The sequence below is a fragment of the Passer montanus genome, unplaced genomic scaffold (assembly GCF_014805655.1).
Source record: "Passer montanus isolate IOZ18808 unplaced genomic scaffold, ASM1480565v1 scaffold7, whole genome shotgun sequence".
NCBI lineage: Eukaryota > Metazoa > Chordata > Aves > Passeriformes > Passeridae > Passer > Passer montanus.
This window is the reverse complement of record NW_024372147.1, coordinates 13,708,904-13,728,025: the sequence shown is the minus strand read 5'-3', so window position 1 is coordinate 13,728,025 and position 19,122 is coordinate 13,708,904. Positions and strand designations below refer to the sequence as shown.

Below are 19,122 nucleotides of genomic sequence, written 5' to 3'. Positions count from 1 at the left end.
CAGTTGGCTTAAGATAATTTGTAGGGGAGCTCCTGGAAATATTTCTCTGTGTGTGCTCCACCATGCAATGAACTTCACAAACTGGATATTCAAGGCTTGCTCCCTTCAAAATTTTGGAAACTGTTCAATGCCCATATAACTTGAGAAGATCTCAACTGGTTTCATTCAGGGAGGAATTTTATATTTTGATATCCGAAGCTTACATTGTTCACCTTAAATATTAGTGATATGCACCACTATATGTAAAGGCAAATCCTAATTTTGTTCCTCTAAAGATCATGTTCATCTTCTTCTGTCTTGTGGGAAAATGTGTAGATACTGACATCAGAAATGTCAATCCCAGAAAAGTGATGCAAGGGAAAAGTTTCAGTTTCTGTGAGCTGAATGATGGTCACACCAAGCCCACACAGCTTGTGCTCAGCCTTCACTTGAGCACCATCTGACTGGTTGCGATTGGAGCTTAACAGGAGTGTCTGAATGAAGTATCTCTCTGGAGAATGAGAAGTGCCACAAATGTCTCCAATCTTGCACCATGAAGAAACAAGTTCTTTAAATGTAATTTATTAAAAGCTAATGTAAAGCATCAAGCAGCAAGGATCTGGGGCTTTCTTCAGGTTAAGATAGGCACTCATTGTTTCCAGCATGGGGGCTCAGTCTGAGCAGAATTAGCTTGGAGTTAGCTGATCACAAAGAGAGAGATGCCTTTCTTGGCTTCTTCTAGCAGAAATAAATTTCTACCTACTGTAACTTACTGCCATCTGATATGCTGAGTCATGAAGCTGGGGTTATAGAAATCTTTATGCAATCTTTATAAATCAGCCTCACATAATCTGAGGTGCTTTCTGCTTCATCTCTGTTGACTCACTCATTTGACAGTTGTCATTCATCTTAGATTGAGATGTAATTTAATAGTTTCATTTCAGCATGAAGATAGCGTCATCTAAAGTTGAGCCCAGAAAGATTTAAAGGTGTTACAGAGGAAATATTAATACTGTAAATAATATCTGTAGAGCTGCATGTGTTTATAAATCACATAGTGCCAGGTTGGAAGGGCGGCCTATGTAAAGAAGAAAAAAGCATCTTTGCTTGTCTTCCCCTGCAGAGTTCAGCCACTCTGTCACCCACACCAGCTCCAGAGGTGATGGCGACCGACTTATCATGGTGCTCTCACTCGCCCCTATACCTGCTGGTATCACCTGCCCACACAGATATTGACCAAGATGTCTTTATACGCATTGCACGATACGAGTGCGAGGTGATGCCTTAAGGGAGGATGGAGTCCAGCAAGACGCCAGCAGCCCCATGACAGAGCAGCTGGGCTGCGGCAACTGGGGCGTCTTAATCGGCGTCTCACCTCTCCCTGGGCCAGGCCACGTTGATCGCCTGCCCAAACCTGACCTGCCCAACCCAGGCGACCACTGGGCCCAAACACGGCCTCTCCGGATCGACTGCGCCTTGCTGTCGCACACCTCGTCCAGCATCACCACCATGAACACGGCCTGCGCTGGCCGCTGCGGGGCACGGAGGGTGGGCAGAGGCCGCAGGACGGCCGCGGAGCAGCCTCCGACCGGGGGCCAGGGCATCCTGTCGTGCGGAACCCGAGCCGAGCCCCCGCGGCACCTCCGGCCGCCAGGCCGCCGCGGCCCCGCGCCCTCCATCTGCCGGGGACCGGCCTGGACGGGGCCCGCCTTTCCCGCCGCAGGCCGGCCTGGTGGGGGAGGGAGGAGCGCGAAGGGAAGGGTGGCCGCTCCCTCGGGGTAGCAAGGATCTCGCGGCCACGGACCCCCCGGAGCAGGAGTGGGGGAGGCGCGGCAGGAGGAGCGACGCCCGCCCGGTGCTGCCCGCCAAAACGCGCGGGGTGGCGGGACGGGACGGGGCAGAAGCGCGCAGGCTGCTCTCACAGCTGCCCCCCGCCTGCTGCGATGCCCAGTGACACCCCGGCCTTCAGCAAGCCCTCGGACGTCGCGGGCCCGGGGGACAAGGCGAACAGCTTCGGGAAGGCAGCGGCCCCCATGGCGGCCGCCCCGGCGGACAGTGGCGCCGCTGCAGCGGGGAAGAAGCGGCCGCGACTGCCCAAGTGTGCCCGCTGCCGCAACCACGGCTACTCCTCGCCGCTGAAGGGGCACAAGCGCTTCTGCATGTGGCGGGACTGCCAGTGCAACAAGTGCAGCCTAATCGCCGAGCGCCAGCGCGTCATGGCAGCGCAGGTGAGCTGTGTCCGAGCCGGGTGTGCTTCGCGCCCGGGGGTTCGGGGCCGAGCGGCCGCGCCGAGATGCGGTGCGCTGCGAGACCGCAGCCGCGGGTAGCCTCGCCCCGGGCAGGAGCCAGGAGTTACACCGCTGTCTTCCTGTGTTAGTGAGACTTGTCACCGTATTTCTCGCAAATTATTAATTTTTGGCGTTCCATAAAAAATGGGAGATGCCCCGAAGGCGCGGAGGATTGCAGTCAGGGCGAGCGGCAGCGGTGAGCGGTCAGCTGCACCGGCCGGGCACGGCCCAGCGCCGCTCCCCCGGGCCGGGTACAGCCCGGGCCTGTGGACAGCTCCCGGGGGCTGTGGAACCTGCATGGAGCAGGACCTAAGCTACCCTCAGTGCCGTTTTCCCGCTTGCTTTTAACTAGAAAATGAATAATCTAGCCAACAAATTGCTTATCGGGAATATTTTGTGCTGGTGGGTTTTTTTACTCGGTGTAAACTACGTTTCCTAGTGCTGGTGGCTTCAGTTGAGCTCATTTCTAACTTTTTTGGGGGATTTTTTTTAACGGTGTTGTTAGAAATTTTGCAAGTAGCAGTTCCTGACATAGCTGTGCAGGTGCATCAACGAGGGCTCCGTATTCTGAGGCTAAGAACACAAACGGTGTGCAGTCCAGGGTGGGAATAACGTTTTCGCTGGGTCGTCCCGCTGAAGTCACCGTTCTGGAGGTGTAAATACAGGGCTTTATTAGCCCTTGTGATCTTTATCTTGCCAACTTTAATAAGGGTGGTCCTGGGCGTGTACTGGAGCGGCTGCTGGAGTAGTTGAGCTCTGCGAGGGGCATTTTACGCCCTCGTTAGTGCAAACGATCACCTGCCAGCAAATAATTGACGAGGCTTTTCAGCTCCTGGTGTGAGTGAAGGTACATCACCAGACCCACCCATCAGCTTGCAATTGCTGTCTGCTCAGAGATTCGTGATACCGGATAAGATGTGTGTCGGGCTGACAGGTTTTAAAAACCTAAGCAGCGCTAGATTAAATCCAGATTAAATCCCCGTTTGTTTTTTTGTTTTGGGGTTTTTTTTTTAAATTTTGTTATTCAGTGCAGGTATATAAAACGTCCTCAGAACTCAATAGGAGTAAGTTTTCGTTCATTTAAACAATTCCTCCTTTGTTGGTGGTATGGCAGTCCAGAAATTGTTGTTATGCCCAAGTACATTGACTTACTCTGCTTGGTATGAACCTTGGAAAAATAAAGTGACTTGCTTTTCTGTCTGCCTCGGGGAAGGGAGCACAAAGTGAAGTGTTCCCCGTGCAAAGTGCCCCGTGGGCACAGAATCTTGCTGCTCAGCTGCTTCTGTCAGGCAGTGGGTGCCTCCTGCTAGCAGGCGCCAGTGATGGTCCTCCTGGGGGTGCTCCCTTCCCTGCCGAGTATTTGAAAGTAGCTTTGAAAGCCTCCCTTGCTAAACCTTATCTGTGTAGGAGTTACACATTGAAAGTCTGTCTTTCCCCGTTTTGATATATTTCTGCAGTAAGCCCCTTGATGCTGGTGGAATTTTACAGGTCAAGGTTATTGGCTTGTGAAGTTGAAGTTCCAGTGGTGTTTGCAAGTCTGCACCTCCTGTACGGGATGTTTCTTATTGCAAAGGCTAATATTAACTAACATGGTTATAAATCTGTATTAGGAAAAAGTGTGGCTGTTGAACATCAAAATGTAGGGAAGTCCTGTCCCAGATACCCAGGAGAATTTCCTGCAAGAAATGTCCATGATCCCAGTCTGTAAACTGGAACAAATTTCCAAGGTTCAAGTAAAGATGCAAGTCAGTCCCCTCACAAGTAGCAGGGTATGTAGCTGTAGCAGTGTCATATATACTCCCCAGACATATATGGCATGGGTGTTAAATTGATCTACTAGTTCGGATGAGGCAGAAGGGGCTGTCTGCAAGCAATGAATATGGTTTGTTTGCACCCATATCCAGACTGTGTAGTGCCTACAGGCTTGGCCAGTGCCAATTAGGCTTTGGAACATTGTCAGTATTGGGAAAGAAATGGGAAGCTCCAGCTTCTCCAGACTTGCCCAGCTCTCTTCAATGTGTGTGATGCTGTCTGAGATGCTTGCAGGATGGCACCCTACATTTGCCGTGCTTCTTCCATAATGGTTCTCTCTGTACAGTGTACTGTATGCTGAAATTTAATTGAAGAACAACATTTCCAGCAAAGAGCCAGCAGGGAACCTAGCAGGCCTGGAGAGAGCAGCAGATTGCAGGTACAAGCCCTCATGAAAAGCTGTTTTATATTGATAAGAGGCACAGCAGAACCCTGCAAGCAGACTAACTTCTTAATCCCAGCAGCTGTGTATCAGCAGAGAGGAGGGTAGTGACTACACTCTTCACAGTGTGCTTGTCCCAAGAGCAGCTGTGTTGTGGGAGTGTAGTCAGCTGCAACACGTGTTCATCTGGCCTCAGTGGGGGAAGATCTGTTTGTCACCAGCATTTTGTAGGCTTGTTCATTTGTGCTTGTACGCAAAAATGTGTTGGTTTTTGCTTTATATACTTCTCTACCCATTGGCTGGATTGTACAAAGGGCCTAGAGAGTAAGTTGGGTGAGGAGTAGCTGAGAGAACTGACTTTGTCTAGCCTGGAGAAAAGGGGGCTCAGGAGGGACCTTCTGCAACTGTCTGAAAGGAAGTGGTGGGTTGGCCTCTTCTTCCAGGCAGTCAGTCAGTAGGGACAGGACGAGAGGAAATGGGCGCAGGCTGGGCCAGGGGAGGTTCAGGTTGGCATCAGGAGGAACGGAAAGAATTGTCAAGTACTGAAACCAGGAACCGTCCCTGGAGCTGTTCAAGAAACAACTGGACCTGGCAGTTAGTGGTGTAGTTTCGTTGACATGGTGGTGTTTGGTTGAAAACTGGACTCGGTGCTCTTGGAGGTCTTTTCCAGCCTTAGTGATTCCTACTACTCTATAGTAGGAATAGTGAAAAAACAGCTTTGAATCAGAGTCATTCATTGCTGCCAGTATAAATTGTGCTCAAATCACAGAGCGTACTCTATGATTTGTCTTTTATTCCTAGGTTGTTCTTGTCTTTTATTTTATTCCTAGGTTGCCCTAAGAAGACAGCAAGCTCAGGAAGAGGAACTGGGAATCAGCCACCCAGTGCCCCTGCCCAGTGTCCCTGAGACGTTTGTTAAGAAGAACAGTGGTGGCAGCTCTTGCCTCTCGCTGGAAAGCAGCAGCCCAATGCACTCGACAGGTACAGCCATGACAACAGCCAGTACACCACCAGGTAAGGTGCTGGGAGAGCGGTGCTCACGGCCGAGGGCCATGGCCAGCTCTGCTTATGCCCGCTGTTGATGCCTGTTCCCTCTTTGCAGTGACAGGTTATGGAGAGTCCTCTCCCCAACAACATTGTACTTTTGGTACAGTTAGCAGAAGGGAAGGATCCAGTATCAGTCTTTAATATTTTATTTGATTATTTTTACTTGAAAATCAAAATTTCTTACAAATGGACTGGTGCCAAATATAAAATTCTATAGGGTGTGTGATTGCAAGTAGAGAATTATGGGAAGCTTTTGTCCTTTTTCCCAAAACATGTACTCCTACTACAGTCATAATAAATGGGTTTTGGCTGCCTGTGTAGCTTCTTAAAAATTCAAGAGTTTCTACAACTATGGAGAAGCCAAGTACATAGGTAACGTTATTGACCTCAGCACCAGAGATCTGCCAGCCTTACAAAACTCGATGTGGTGGCACATTGGTTCTGTGTGGCGTGGTGTGATGAACTATGAAAGAGTGAATTAACATGGTTTCTGCCAGGGTCCACTCTGGCTAGCTATAGACTCTTGCCCACGCAATATTTCATAGACAAAGGTAAAAAATTGAGAAGCGCTCTTCTCCACATGGGAGACATTCTCCTTTATTCCAAGAGACATGTCAAGTGGACAAACCCATGGGAGAAAGAGGGTGTTCCCTGGTGGCAGGGGACTTTCAGACCCCGGAGATGGGGACAGAGGGAGAGGTCCATAGCCAATGAGGATACCAGTGAGGAGTGGCGAGGGGAGGTTCTCTTCACTCAGGAAGAGACCACCAGGGGTTACTGGAGTGGGTGAGGGAAAGACCTTGTGATGGGGAAAGGGATAACAAACCATGTGAAATAGCATAAGCTATTCAGTGCAATATAAAAACTACTCTGTGCAAATTCCCAATCACCCACTGTAAAAGAACAACTAAATAAACTAGTGCAACACAACAAAAGAGTGATGTAGTCCTTCTCTTTCACTACAGTTACTGTATTGCATTTAACACTTGTAAAAAAAAACCAAAAAAAAAAAAAAACCAACAAGAAGAAACAGTATTTATCTTACCTGTATATTCAGTAAAATCATGGCTAGGCAAGTGGAGACTCTAGGCAAAATGTTTTTTCCTATGCAAATTGCCTTTTCCCTTTTCTAACTATGCCTGACAGATACAGTGATTGAATACGTAGAAGAAAGGAGCTGGTGTAATTGATTTCTTGTGTATAGACAGAAGAAAGCAAACAAATACAGATAAAATGAAAAGGAAGTTTTATTCATTTTTAATAATCTACACATGCCAGTAATACAGGTATACTTGCCAGATAGAAAGGTAATTCTAAAGTGGGCAATGCCTTGCATTAATTAATAAAAAGACAGTGCATGTTTGTGTCTGTCAAGTGAGTCTGTTCTGTTTTGCAGGCCATTAAAAGTATGTCAGATGGATTTGTTGGATCTAGTGCAGACAGGCAGTTTCAGACCATTGTAGAGGAATTTTGTTGGGAAGCTTTTAAAGGAACTGCTTAATAAAGCAATAAATAGCTTTTTATTAGCTTTTTTTGTTTTCATTATGTTAGTGTCACCTTTGAATTGATGCAGTTACTCCTTTCATATTTGCATTACTGCATGCTTTGTCTATAGACATGGAAAAAGCTGGCTAAAGATTAAAGTAGTATATTCAGTAATATATAGAGATTGTGGTAACTCAGGAGAACAAGAAGATCCTTGCTTGTACAGAAAGGCCAAAGAATGAAATAATTTTACTGTTGACAAAACTGGCATAAGTTTTAATGTTTTTAAAATGACAGTATTTAATTTATTAATCCCATTTTAATAATTATTAGTTAATTTAATTGAATTTTAGTATTTTAATGAAAAGCATTGACCAAACAGGCTTAAAGCAATTCACATGCTTGAATAAGTATTTGAAAACATAAAAATACCTAATTTTAAAGTGTTTTTTTGAATTGTTCAACTATTTTTGGTCAGAGCAGTCATCTTTCTTACAATGAGCAATTTAAATACATTGTTTCTCAAGCATTTTACTAAATAACTAACTGTTGTTATTTGTGTCCAAATAAATAACTGTTTGTGAGTGACAACATTTGAAATACACAGCTTCATCTCCAGAAAGAAGATGTGATTCAAGTCAAGAATCAAGACAGCATCAACCTTGTTCACCAGAAATGGAAGCATCTGAGACTAAATAGGAAATCAGATTCATAGTTTTGCTTTTGGGCACCTAAGTAGTAACAGACATTGTGCTTAGTTCAGAGGTGACTACACTGCATAAATAAAGTTATGTCCCTAATAGTTTGGTAGGTTCATCTGCTGAAAACAGTGTAAGTACTTATGGGATTTGACTTTATACCAGTGACTGTCTGCTGGCTCTGAAGCTGAAGGTTGCTGTGCATTTATCCAGATCTGTGGGGTGGTTTGTCAGGTGTTTGAGTACCAGCTTTGGTGAGGAACATAGCCTAAATATCCCCATGCTTTTCTTTTTAGCATATAACAATCTTTTTTACAGATGAAAAAGTTGCAGGTGGCATAAGTTCTGTCTTCAGATGTTGGATTGTTTCAGGACCAGATACTTGATGGATTCTTGTATTGCTGTTTTATGATTTTATTAGTACCCTAAACTGCAAGCAAATGAGAGACCCCATTGGAGCAAGTGTCATTGTCTCAGGTTGGTAGGCTGAGGTGCTGATTTTTCAAGAACTTACAGTAATTATTAAAGGAAGCAGGGAAAGTGAAACCCTTCATGGCAAGGGGAGTCCGCAGTTCCCTGCAAGCCCCAGGGGAAGTGGTGGCTTCTGGGAGTACAGTGTGTCCTGTATGATTCACATTAGATTGGGCAAGAGATGATTTTGACAGCAGTAATTCTGTTCCTTCTCTAAGGTTTTTGGCTTATGAGCACATTTCTTCTCTCGGACTCCCATCACATGGAGCATTGTTTCCCAGCAGAGGAGTGATGTGTGAAGGAGTCACACAAATCAGACATAGTGCCAGAGAGAGAGTCATTGCTTGCTGTATCCATTTTATTAGCAGATCAGAAATAGTATGACACCTGGATACCAGAGGCAGTTTTTCAGATCCCGTTGTGACATGCTTTTTTTGAAAAGGGAAAAATGAATTATCATGGTCAGAGGTGTTTGAACATTAACCATGTCAGGCATGTTTACTTTGGTTGGAGTGTATGTTCCCACTAAAAAAGTAAACTGGGAATTTGTAGGGTAGTTGGAAGGGAGCAGACCATGGTCTCAGGGCATTAGTAGAATGTCTTACAGACTGAATTTGTTGTTCTTGTGCATTTCCCCTTAAAAAGTTGTCGACTGCCGAAAGAAAAGGCCATTTAATTGTACAGAGTAGCAAAAGTCGTTATTTTAGAGCATTTGATGTAGTTGTCCTCCCTTCTGTAGGATAGGTATATCTTGTTAGGTTAACAGATATGCAAAATATAGGAAAGATTATGGTGAAGCATGTAGAATGTGCTTTTCAGACATTCTCATAACATCTGTGTTCTTCACTGGTTTGTGTCAATTTAGAGCCTCTGCCATTTTGATATTTAGCAGTCACGGAGGTCAGAGAGGCGAGGCAGATGAGGTCACTAAACACCTTGGGATTTACTGAAAAAAAGAAAGCTGCTCATACTGAATGAAGGAGAATGCATTTTCAGCTTTGCTTCATTATATTTGATCCTTGTCACAGACTTTAGGTTCATGTTTGGCATTTGGCAGTGGAGTGGCTGCATGATACATCACCAGATGACTGGAAGGTGCTGGAAAGCACCCCTTATTTCTGCTGCTCTGCACTCTCGTTGGCCCAGTTTAGAAGCATCCAGTATAGATGGGGCTGCTGTGTGATGCAAAATGCCAGCTCCTGGTCCTATGCTCTGTTGTGGTCATTCCCCTGTTGTAGTTGCAATGACGGCAGTGTTCAGGTGCTTTCCTAGTATCAATGGTTGACAAACATAATTTTCAAGAATTGTGAATAGTAAGCTTGTATTTGTTATTTCCCTTTGTTACATTTATTATGTTTGACAGAAACAAAATAGTATTCTTTTTTTTTTTTCCTCTAAGTAGCTGCTGTCTTCACTTTGAAACTCTTTGACAAATAGAAGGGGTTTTATCTACTCATAAATACAGACCATAGTGGGGTCAGCACTAATAGAATGCCTAATGTGTGATGGTACTAGGATTCCTTTGAATTTATAGTGCCCTAGCTGTCTGCAAAAACCCCACCATGCCTTCTTTACTCTTCCTTTACTTTCTTGATCACTGTGTTGTGATTTCAAAAATTGATGCCAGATCTTGCAGCTGTTGTGCTGCATAGGTGATGAGTTTAAAAAAAAGTAGTTGTTATAATGGAAAAACAGCATAGCCTGGTTTAAAAAAGTGAGAAATTTTCTTTTTGCAAGAAAGCTCTTTAACAGTATTTATAGTATAGTGTAATGTGCTGTCAAACTTTCAGTTTCATCAAAGAAGTCTCATTTTAGTCAACTGATCCTGTGGAGCTCCTGTGGCCATTTCACTGTGAGAGTGCTTGGGGGCTGAAACAGGTTATCCAGAGAGGTTCTGGAGTCTCCATATTTGGGGAGACTCAGAACTTGGCTGGATGGTGTATAAGCAACATGATCCACCTGGGAAGCTGGCTCTGGTTTGGGTAAAGTTTGAGCCAGCTGGTCTCCAAAGATCCTTTCCAAGCTAGACTGTTTTGTGAATCACTGAAATTTCTACTTGCTTGCATTGACATTAAGTCAACATACTTAAATTTGAAGTTCAGTCAGCCTCAATACTGATAAGCATTTGCAAGCCTGTGAAAGAAATCTTAACTCTTTTGACCCAGCAATGCTCGATGGTAGATATTTTTTTTAAACAAACAGTTGGCATTGTGGGGATTGAAAGCTGGTGGAAGGGATTGATAGTTCAGGTGGTGGCAGCCTCAACAAGGCTGGCAGTGAGAAGGCAGCATTAGCTGCTTTGCCTGCCTGTGCTAGGACTAACATAATGGCTGCATGCCTTCGGAGACCTTGGTGGGTCTGCAGTGGTTTTCGATCCATCCTCCTGCTCTTCACTTTTCTCCTGATCTCCTCACTACTTTCTAAGGATGATTTTCTCCTGCTGCACCCATGGCTGCTTCTTTACCAGTTTTAGTTGCTGGCTGCCTCTTGGTCCTGCCAACCTCCTTCCATTGCTTCCTCGTGCTTTTACCTGTCTTCTCTCAGAGTCAACAAATCTCTTTAAAAAGTGAGGACTGCAGTTAAACATGACTTGTCTTTACTGGATTGTAACAAGCACAGAGAGAAGTTCTTTGTCCTTCACCTATGAATAACTAATCCATCATCATCGTCATCTGGTTTTCTCCAGTTCATTGTGGTTAAGGTGAGAGGAAAAGAATCACATTTGCTTGTGTCTCTTGTAAGAGTTTGTGGATTTCTTACCCCTCCTGGAATGACATGATTTCCACAGCACAAGTTGTCTTGGGAAGTAGTTGCTGGAAGTGGTCTTCTGCCTGTGTAGTAGTTTTCTTAGTTACTAAATCTCTTTCAAGCTTGACTAAGTAAATATTACAGGAGCTTTGAACAATCTTCCCTTGATTTAGGATATAATTGATCCTGAATAGGCATTTTTAATCCCAGGCTGATACAAGTATGCAATGAACAAAGCACTCCACAGTGTGGTGACCATGGCTTTATAATTTTCAATTCCTATCAAAATAACATGTTTCACTCAGAGTTATGGAACAAGGAGTTGGTTGTGAAACAAGAAGGAGTGGGCATTTCAGCTTCTCTCTGCTTTTTTGGGTTCACTGTACTTGGGAAAATGGTAGAGGAATTCTGAGCATCTCATTATAAAAGGACATAGATAAATCTGAAAGGATAGAGGGAAGGGTGACAAAAGTGATGCATTGCTTGTAGAAAAGAAGACTAAGGGTGGATATAAACAGTCTATAAATATTTGAGAGGTAATAATATGGAGGAGGGGGAGGGATTATTTACAGTGCTTGAGACAGCATAACAAGGAGCAACGGCTTGAAACTAAAAAAGGCAAAATTAAATTAGACACTAGACACTTTTTTTCCTAACGAGTAGTGCAATTAGCAACAGAGTGACCTGCATAAGGACAAGGGGGTAAGTGAAGCGTAATCAGGAGAGGTGTTTAAGAGTGTGTTAGATTATGATCTCAAGTGATTAATATGGGGGTAAACTCTGATCAATGTGCAGGTTAAAGTAGATGACGGAAATCTCCTACAGCTTTGTCATCTCTTATATGATTCATTGCCTCTAGCCATTCTTTGACTGTGTTAAATAAATCATAATGTTACAGGGTTCTGCATCCCTGATTAGATGTTTCCAGTCCATTCTCCAGTTCACTTGCAAAGTTTGCAGTTTTCCTGCTTCTCTTTTCAAGCAGTATTCGTTACTGCAGCTTTGCAAACACACATGTGTGTGTGCCTGTGTTTTAACTGAGCTAATGTTTGAAGTGTTGTACATATCCATTCAGTGAGGCACTGACTCTCATCAAAAGGCTGGTATTGCAGTTGTATTGGTGAAACAAGGTAGAGCTAACAGCAGTTCTCAAAATGTCTGAATTAAGAAGTTTTTATTTTTCCTGTCAGGCTTTCAGTCCTGTGTGATGCTTCACTGGAAGTGTAAAAACAAATAGAATTATAAACAGATTTGGAAAATCCTCAGAGAATATTGTTTTTCTTTTTGTGTGCAAGTGGTATTCTGAACATTGTCTAGGGCTGTCTTCACCAGAGGCAGAGACTGGGGAGAGGTTTCTGCAGCATGCCAGGGAAGCAAGGGTGCCAGGGACCAGTCATGACCTACTCCAACTTCCTTACTTTGAGAGAGAAAGGCTGCTCAGTCCTAAGATGGAGGCAAAGCACATAAACCTCAGCAGTTACTTCTGTCCTTTCCTCACATTTCGGAAGAGATTTTTTCTCCCCCAGAAGGATTTTCAGTAGAACTTTTTTTTTAGGGTTTTTACTTCATTTTCAAAACTACTTCACCACAGGGCTGTCTGTGTTTTCAGCATCTTGCTGTCCCAAGTTTTTTCACACCACATGAGGTTTCCAGACATATATCTGTGGTTATAGCAAGGTAGCAGCTGAGTGGTGTTTGCTTTGTGCTGGACAGACTTTGCTCTGTACAGTGTCCTAGCACCAGATTTCCTTCCCACCTAATACCTTAGGGCTGGTCAGCACATCCAGTTGTTCCTTTTGCCTTGGAAGCTCTTCCTCTGTAACACTGGCATTTGCATATGTGCATTCAGATTTAGAGAGTTATCTGTGCCAGATTGTGCTTTTCATTTGTTATTATGAATACTGAGATAAGTAATGGAGCAGAAGCAGAAAATGTACTAGGAGTTTCTAAGAATTTACTATCCATGAGCACATTATTCACTATCTGCAGCTAATCTCTTGTTCCTTTCTGTGTCCTTGAAACAGTTATTATAACTTCTCTGAATGTGTGGGGCTCTTTGTTTTAAAGAAAAGATATAAGTGAGGAGTGAAGGAGTACTGCACGCTTCCCTAGCTGAGCACTGATTTGATTTCTTGCTTCTCTTTTTGTTTCACATGCTTTATTGTACCTTGAAGACTGCTTTCATTTGCTTAATTTATCAAATAACTTCCTATTTCAGCCTGTTCAACCATTTTCCATTTACAGTAGATTTGTCACTTAATAACATGAGAACTAAAATGCAGTTTTGAACATTTCTTTTGTAGGAATGCCTTTTCATATGCTTCTTCTCATTCCTCTGCTTTATTGAACTTTACTAAGCTTTCTTCTGAGTTTGAGTACCTGCTAGTCTTAATCAGGATCGTGAACAGCTCCTTTACTTAAATAACAAACACTGTTCGTGCACATCTGTCTTGTGTTTTCTTGAAGAACTTGCAGAGAGTTAGTTAAATACTGAATTTGACTTCCTTTGCAATGAGAATGGATGTCTGATTATTTGGTTTTTAATTCCTGTCTCCAGTATTTATTTGTATGATTTTATTGCTTACAGGTTAGGCCACTGTTTGCTTATTTGGATGTCTATAGTAATGGACACAACTGAACCTCAGCAGATGCTAAGCCACTGTAGTTCCTGTCACTGTGCTTTTCTGTCAGTTATGCATGAACACCATTCCTTAGTGATCAGTTTCCATTTGCATTGAAGCCAATTATGTGAGTGCAAATGTTGTTGCACCCATGCAACACTGGCAATCATGCACAAAAGTTATGCACATTTGTGTGATTCTTGTTCTCTTGTTAGGTCTGCTGGATGTCTGCAGTGCTTTGTCACTACACCTGCTATTAGTTTTTGCATCACATACTAGGTAGAGTTAAAAAGCCCTCCTGTTATTTCCAGTTGGTCTGTTGTAGAAACTTTTGGGTTTCTGTCATGATAATAGCTTACAACCAAGTATGGGCTCCAGCTAATTCCAACCATTGTCCTACTCCCTTTATTATTTTTAGTGTGAGGCATAGTGATTTTAACCTAGTCATATTTCCTCCAAGGTCTCCTATCTCAGACACTTGTGAAGCTTTCCCTCCCTTCTAATGTTTTCTTTGATCTCTCATTAATGACTTAAATCCCTTTAGATTTAATCCACACCGAGTTTCTTTCTCCTCCTCTGAATTTGCTTCTTTGCCCATGCAGGTGTCTGGGCTGTTTTCCATCATTGTCCAGAAATCTGGTTTTCTTTCCTAATTTCCTATAATTTTTAATTTCTTCCTCTGTTTTTTAAAAATTGTGATTTTACTTTTGTTTCCATTACCCACTTTAGTAGCATATTGGATTTGATAGCATGAACACAAAGAGTTAACTATTTGTAAATTTCCTTCTGAAATTGTATATCTCAAGGTGAGTAATAACATGTAGACATAGATATGCACACACAGTAGTCATACTCCAGCTTTTATGCTGAGGATTGAAAATGGTCCTTGTTCTCATGCCCTTAATTTCTGAAGCACTTATTTTATTGGTCCTGATCCTGTTAGCTATCACACATGTGTCGTGGTTTGACATGCTAATAACTTCAGATTTGTAAATAATCTGTAAATAATTGTAAATAATTTGTAAATAATTTGGTCCTGATCCTGTTAGCTATCACACATGTGTCGTGGTTTGACATGCTAATAACTTCAGATTTGTAAATAATCCTGTTGTTACAGTTCAGTGTGGACAAACGTATGCTGAGCATTAAAATAGTGCCTACCACCTTCACAGAGGAATAATTGTAAATAATTTGTAAATAATTTGTTACAGTTCAGTGTGGACAAACGTATGCTGAGCATTAAAATAGAGTCAAAGCCATATTAAAAGATTTTGAATGTATTTTATTTACCAAAGCCATTCATATTTTTTCCACTTAAGATTTGAATATGATCACTGTAGCTGTGTTATAATGAACAAAAGTGCAAGAAAAGAAAGAACAAGCATTAACCCCCCAGCTCACGTAAAAAGATCAACTACTCTGCTATAGTCAGTGACAGAGACATTGAAAGTTGAATTTGCTGCCATAGATATCTTACTGAAGGCCTGGAGCTTAAATTAATTGTGGAATTGAAATATTATTTTCTGTAGGTTTTATTTCTACTACTGTATTAGGAGGATTGTTAAGTTGCATGCTAAATGTTTGCAGCAGATCATTTTTATTAAGTGTACACTAAATGTGAACAAAATGTTCCTTCTCCAGTTCTACTGAAATCAGGCATATTTTAGCTGTTAGCTGGATCTGCACTGGGGCTGTGTGTGGGGCTGAGAAATTTACTATGCCAGGCTGCAGTCTTCTGGATGAAATTGCTCTCTCCTTGTGTTTTGGGTTTTTTTTTCTTTGCACAAATTACATTTTCTTTTTTAAAATACAGGTTTGTGTGAAGATTAAAATTAACCAAAAATCTTGAAATTTAAAGGGTTTTTGAATTGTGTTAGAAACACATATACAGAGTTAGCAATAATTTTACCCATTATGGAGTAATAACTCTACATATGGAAGATGGGAATAAACATTCAGTAATTTTTTTCTGGTCCTTACTTTACAAAAAGGCATGTAGTATTATAGCTTTATATGGAGATGGTGACATTCCAGTTCCAACAGGAACTAAAATCAGCAGGACTGGACAACTCAATATGCAATATTAAGAAGAAAAAAGAAAAGAACAGTAATTTGGCTGTGGATATGGGAAGTCTCCCTTACTGGAAATATCCCAGAACTGCCTGGACACAATAGTGTACAATGTCTTGTAGGCTGACCCTGCTTGAGCAGGGTTGGTGGACTAGATGACTCCCTGCCATCCCTTCCAACCTGCCCCAGTCTGTGATTTCCAGTAAATCTTTTAACCCTGAGAATGTTCCTAAATCTTGAAAGAAAGATGATGTCATGCCAAGACTTCAAGAAATGTGGGTGTGGTAGGGTATGTGGCTGCAAATCTATCAGCTTGACATCACTTTTTTGAAAATAGTGGAACAATCCACAGCAAAATAAAATATGCAAGAAAGGGAGAAATGCAGCTGTCAAATGATGTTCACACAGCATAGATTAACAGAAGTTTATGGGTAAAAATTCTGTCAAGTTGGTAATCTTACATAGTTACAAAATTGTTTGGTGAAGTTACATACTCATGCAGTCACAAATCCTGTAGGGCATTGGATTTTTGTATCACCTGGCATCTTGATTAGAAACCTGAACTGACAGAAAATCATTGTTTCTGGAGGCATCTCACAGGGACGTGCTCTTTGCTGTAGTCATCTCACTGGTATCTTGGAAAGAAATCTGGCATCATCACAGTATGCTGGTATGTAATATGGAAAGGTACATGTACTGGCAAGCACTGCAGAAGATAAAAGTGCAGTGCAGGGAGACTTAGATGATAGTACTGGCAAGCACTGCAGAAGATAAAAGTGCAGTGCAGGGAGACTTAGTTAGATGATGGTCACATAAAAGCAAAAGCTGTTTTAACCATATGAGAAGTGAAAAATTAAGAAGTCCATCCAAAAGAAACACTGTTGCTGCACAGCTGGTGATCCTGGGGGATACTGTGCTGAATGTTAGTGGTTCTGGGTGAAAGAGGATGAACTGGCACAGTCCTTCTAGGCAGGTATGTGGTTGGGGGAGCTGGTGGGGTGGTCATGAAACTAGTGCTAGTGGGACTCCTGCCCTGAGAATATGGTACATACCAGAAAGTGGGCTCAAAATGAATATTGGAAGGGAGGGCATAATTGAATCAAAACCAGTGTAAAGTTAGGAGAGGGGACAAGGGAAGTAGTCTTATTTCCCTGTTCATACTGTTGTCTAGGTTTCTCATTATAGCTAGTGGTGGGGATGTAGCAATGGTCTGGACCCACACATCTGGACTTTAACTTGGAAGAGCTCAGGGAGGAGACAAAGAAATTGTTGAAAGACCAGAGAACATGTACTGAAGTGAAAGCAGTTTATTTTGCACTTTAGTGATCTCCTTAGGTAACCTTTATTTGATCTCCAATATGATTGTTCTGATTGCTTGTGCCTTTGCCAGACTATGCCAGCTCCAGTTAAAGTTTTCTGTGTTATTTAATGGAGTTAAGTTTGGTCTTGTGAACAGCAGCAGCATTGGGGATGCAAAATCCTGTGAATTCACCATAAGGCTCAAGAAGGCCTATAGGAAATAAGCTTAGTTCTGAGGTCTCCTAACTTTCGCTGAAATGTGTTGTCCTCTTTGCATAACATTTATCATAGAGTGTTTCTTTCTGGCAAGTTTTATCCTTTTTAAAATCTGTTGTCCCACTTAGAACTGGTTTAGCTCTTCAGAAGTAGAACTAGGTAAATGCCATTTTGCTCAAAGACCACTCTGCAGTTATTTTCTCCCTTTTCTAGAAGGGAGAAAAAAATAATACTGGTTCCTTCCAGGTGAAATTGAATTCTTCCAGTCAGGTAGCCCTTGAGAAGCATGCCTTGTACTCATAGACATTGCTGCCATTATGCCAGCTCCTCACTGATAATGCTGTCTGAACTCAATGGTCCAGCAGCTGCACCTAGCAAGGAATTTTTCATGACACCCATACAGTTTTCAGACCCACTGCAGGAAAGCTGCAATGACTGATTGTTTTGTCTTGCTGTGGTGGGAGGAGGTGAAAAGCAAATGGTAGGAGTTGGGAGGTGATAACGCATGGCCGCGATAAAGAGGTGGAATAGATTGGTCCTTGTACACTCCAGTTTCAGGGAAGAGGCCAGAGGCCCGCAAGAGGCTCAGAATTGTTACACCACACACTTTGGGGTTTGTTTTAAATGTGTATTCCTGCTTTGAGAAGAATTAATGTATATTTCTGGTTTGGGTTGGAGAGGTACTGGGTTGTCAGTAAGGTGTTTTGGCTATTCTTAACTTGGAGACATAGCTGCTGTTAGCCCTCGTGACTGATATCGCTGGTACTTGCTATTTTTCTGTCTCTAACAGGTGTTAGAGCGCAGCTCCATACCCAGGGCTGTCTGGGAAGGTAGTCTGAACAGAAAGGAAAAAGAACCACCAGATTTCACGTTTGAGCTCAACGTAGCCATAACAATAGCCATAACATTGGCAGTTGATGGAGAGAGGAAGAGACACAGTTTCCTGAAAAGCTTTCCGGCCAAAACAATTTGGAGTGCTGCAGATCTGGCTTTCAATAGGAGAAAGAGCCCTTACATCTCAGAAACCAGGTTCCAGGACAGAGGTACAAGCATGATCTCCCTTTCTGCTCTGTGGACCCTGCTTGTTGCCTGTGTTTGCTGGATCATCTTGGTTGCAGAGTGGTCTCCACCTCCCCACTTGCCTGAGAGGCAGCACAGAGTGAAGGGCCAGAGATCTGCAAACTGCAGAGAAACACAGAAAGGTTTTACCTTCACAGCAGTGCCTTGAGTAGCTACCTCTTAGCATTTGAATTCAGGATTACTTTTAGGGATCCGGGGTCTCCTGATTCAGTCTTCTTTTAAAGGGAGAAGGCTTTCACTGACAGATTTGAAAGGCATGATTCTGCATACCTTGTGCTACAGCAATTCATACTGTTCTCTTTTAGTACAAAGTACCTGATCCTTGATGTTTCCTTCTATTTGTCATGATAGAAGAGTGTCTCAGATTTCCTGATTCCTGGGAAGTTTATATATTTAACGACATAGTTCAAAAGCACCAAAACCTCTTTTTTGTACTACAGTTTCTTAAGTCATAATTTCATCAGTATGTCTTTGCAGATAGAGATGTGAGTTGAGAGTTTTATGCATACAAGCACCTAAACAAGAGGTTTTAGGATAAAGCAGTCTCTGGAGTATATTGATAAATAGGGAACTAAGTGGAAGACAAAAGTCAGGCTAACAGGGCATTATCTCTCCTGTTTTCTTGAGTGCCCTGCTCTGTCACCTCCAGTTCTGGTGCCCTTAGGAAGAAGAGGGGCATAGTAAATGGACTTATAGTGCAGTGAAGCTCTTAGCCAAAGCAGGTAGTGCTGGGATGCTGATCACTGCCTGGTCCTTTTCTGGGAGCTTTGAGAGTAATGTAGACAAAACCCTGGTTCTTTGCACATTCACATCAGTGTACATAAAAGACAATCCCTGTGAATGTCATAGTGGACCAAATTTGTCTGTCAAGAACCTATACTGCATTAACCAAAGCTGTGAGTGGGGAATGGGGTGGTTTGTATTCT

General features: G+C 42.8%; 1 protein-coding gene across 2 annotated transcripts in view; it reads left to right on the top strand.

The window, feature by feature from the left end:
• Window positions 1-1,778: 1,778 nt before the first annotated feature.
• DMRT1 (doublesex and mab-3 related transcription factor 1) overlaps window positions 1,779-19,122 on the top strand; it is a 59,168-nt gene continuing 41,824 nt past the window's right edge. Inside the window, exons 1-2 of one of the 2 annotated variants that reach the window (XM_039730045.1) lie at window positions 1,779-2,207; window positions 5,292-5,475. In XM_039730045.1, coding sequence (XP_039585979.1) covers window positions 1,923-2,207; window positions 5,292-5,475 — 469 coding nt within the window. In that variant the 5' untranslated portion in view covers window positions 1,779-1,922. The remainder of the gene's footprint in view (window positions 2,208-5,291; window positions 5,476-19,122) is intronic. The other variant, XM_039730044.1, reaches the window with a different exon arrangement.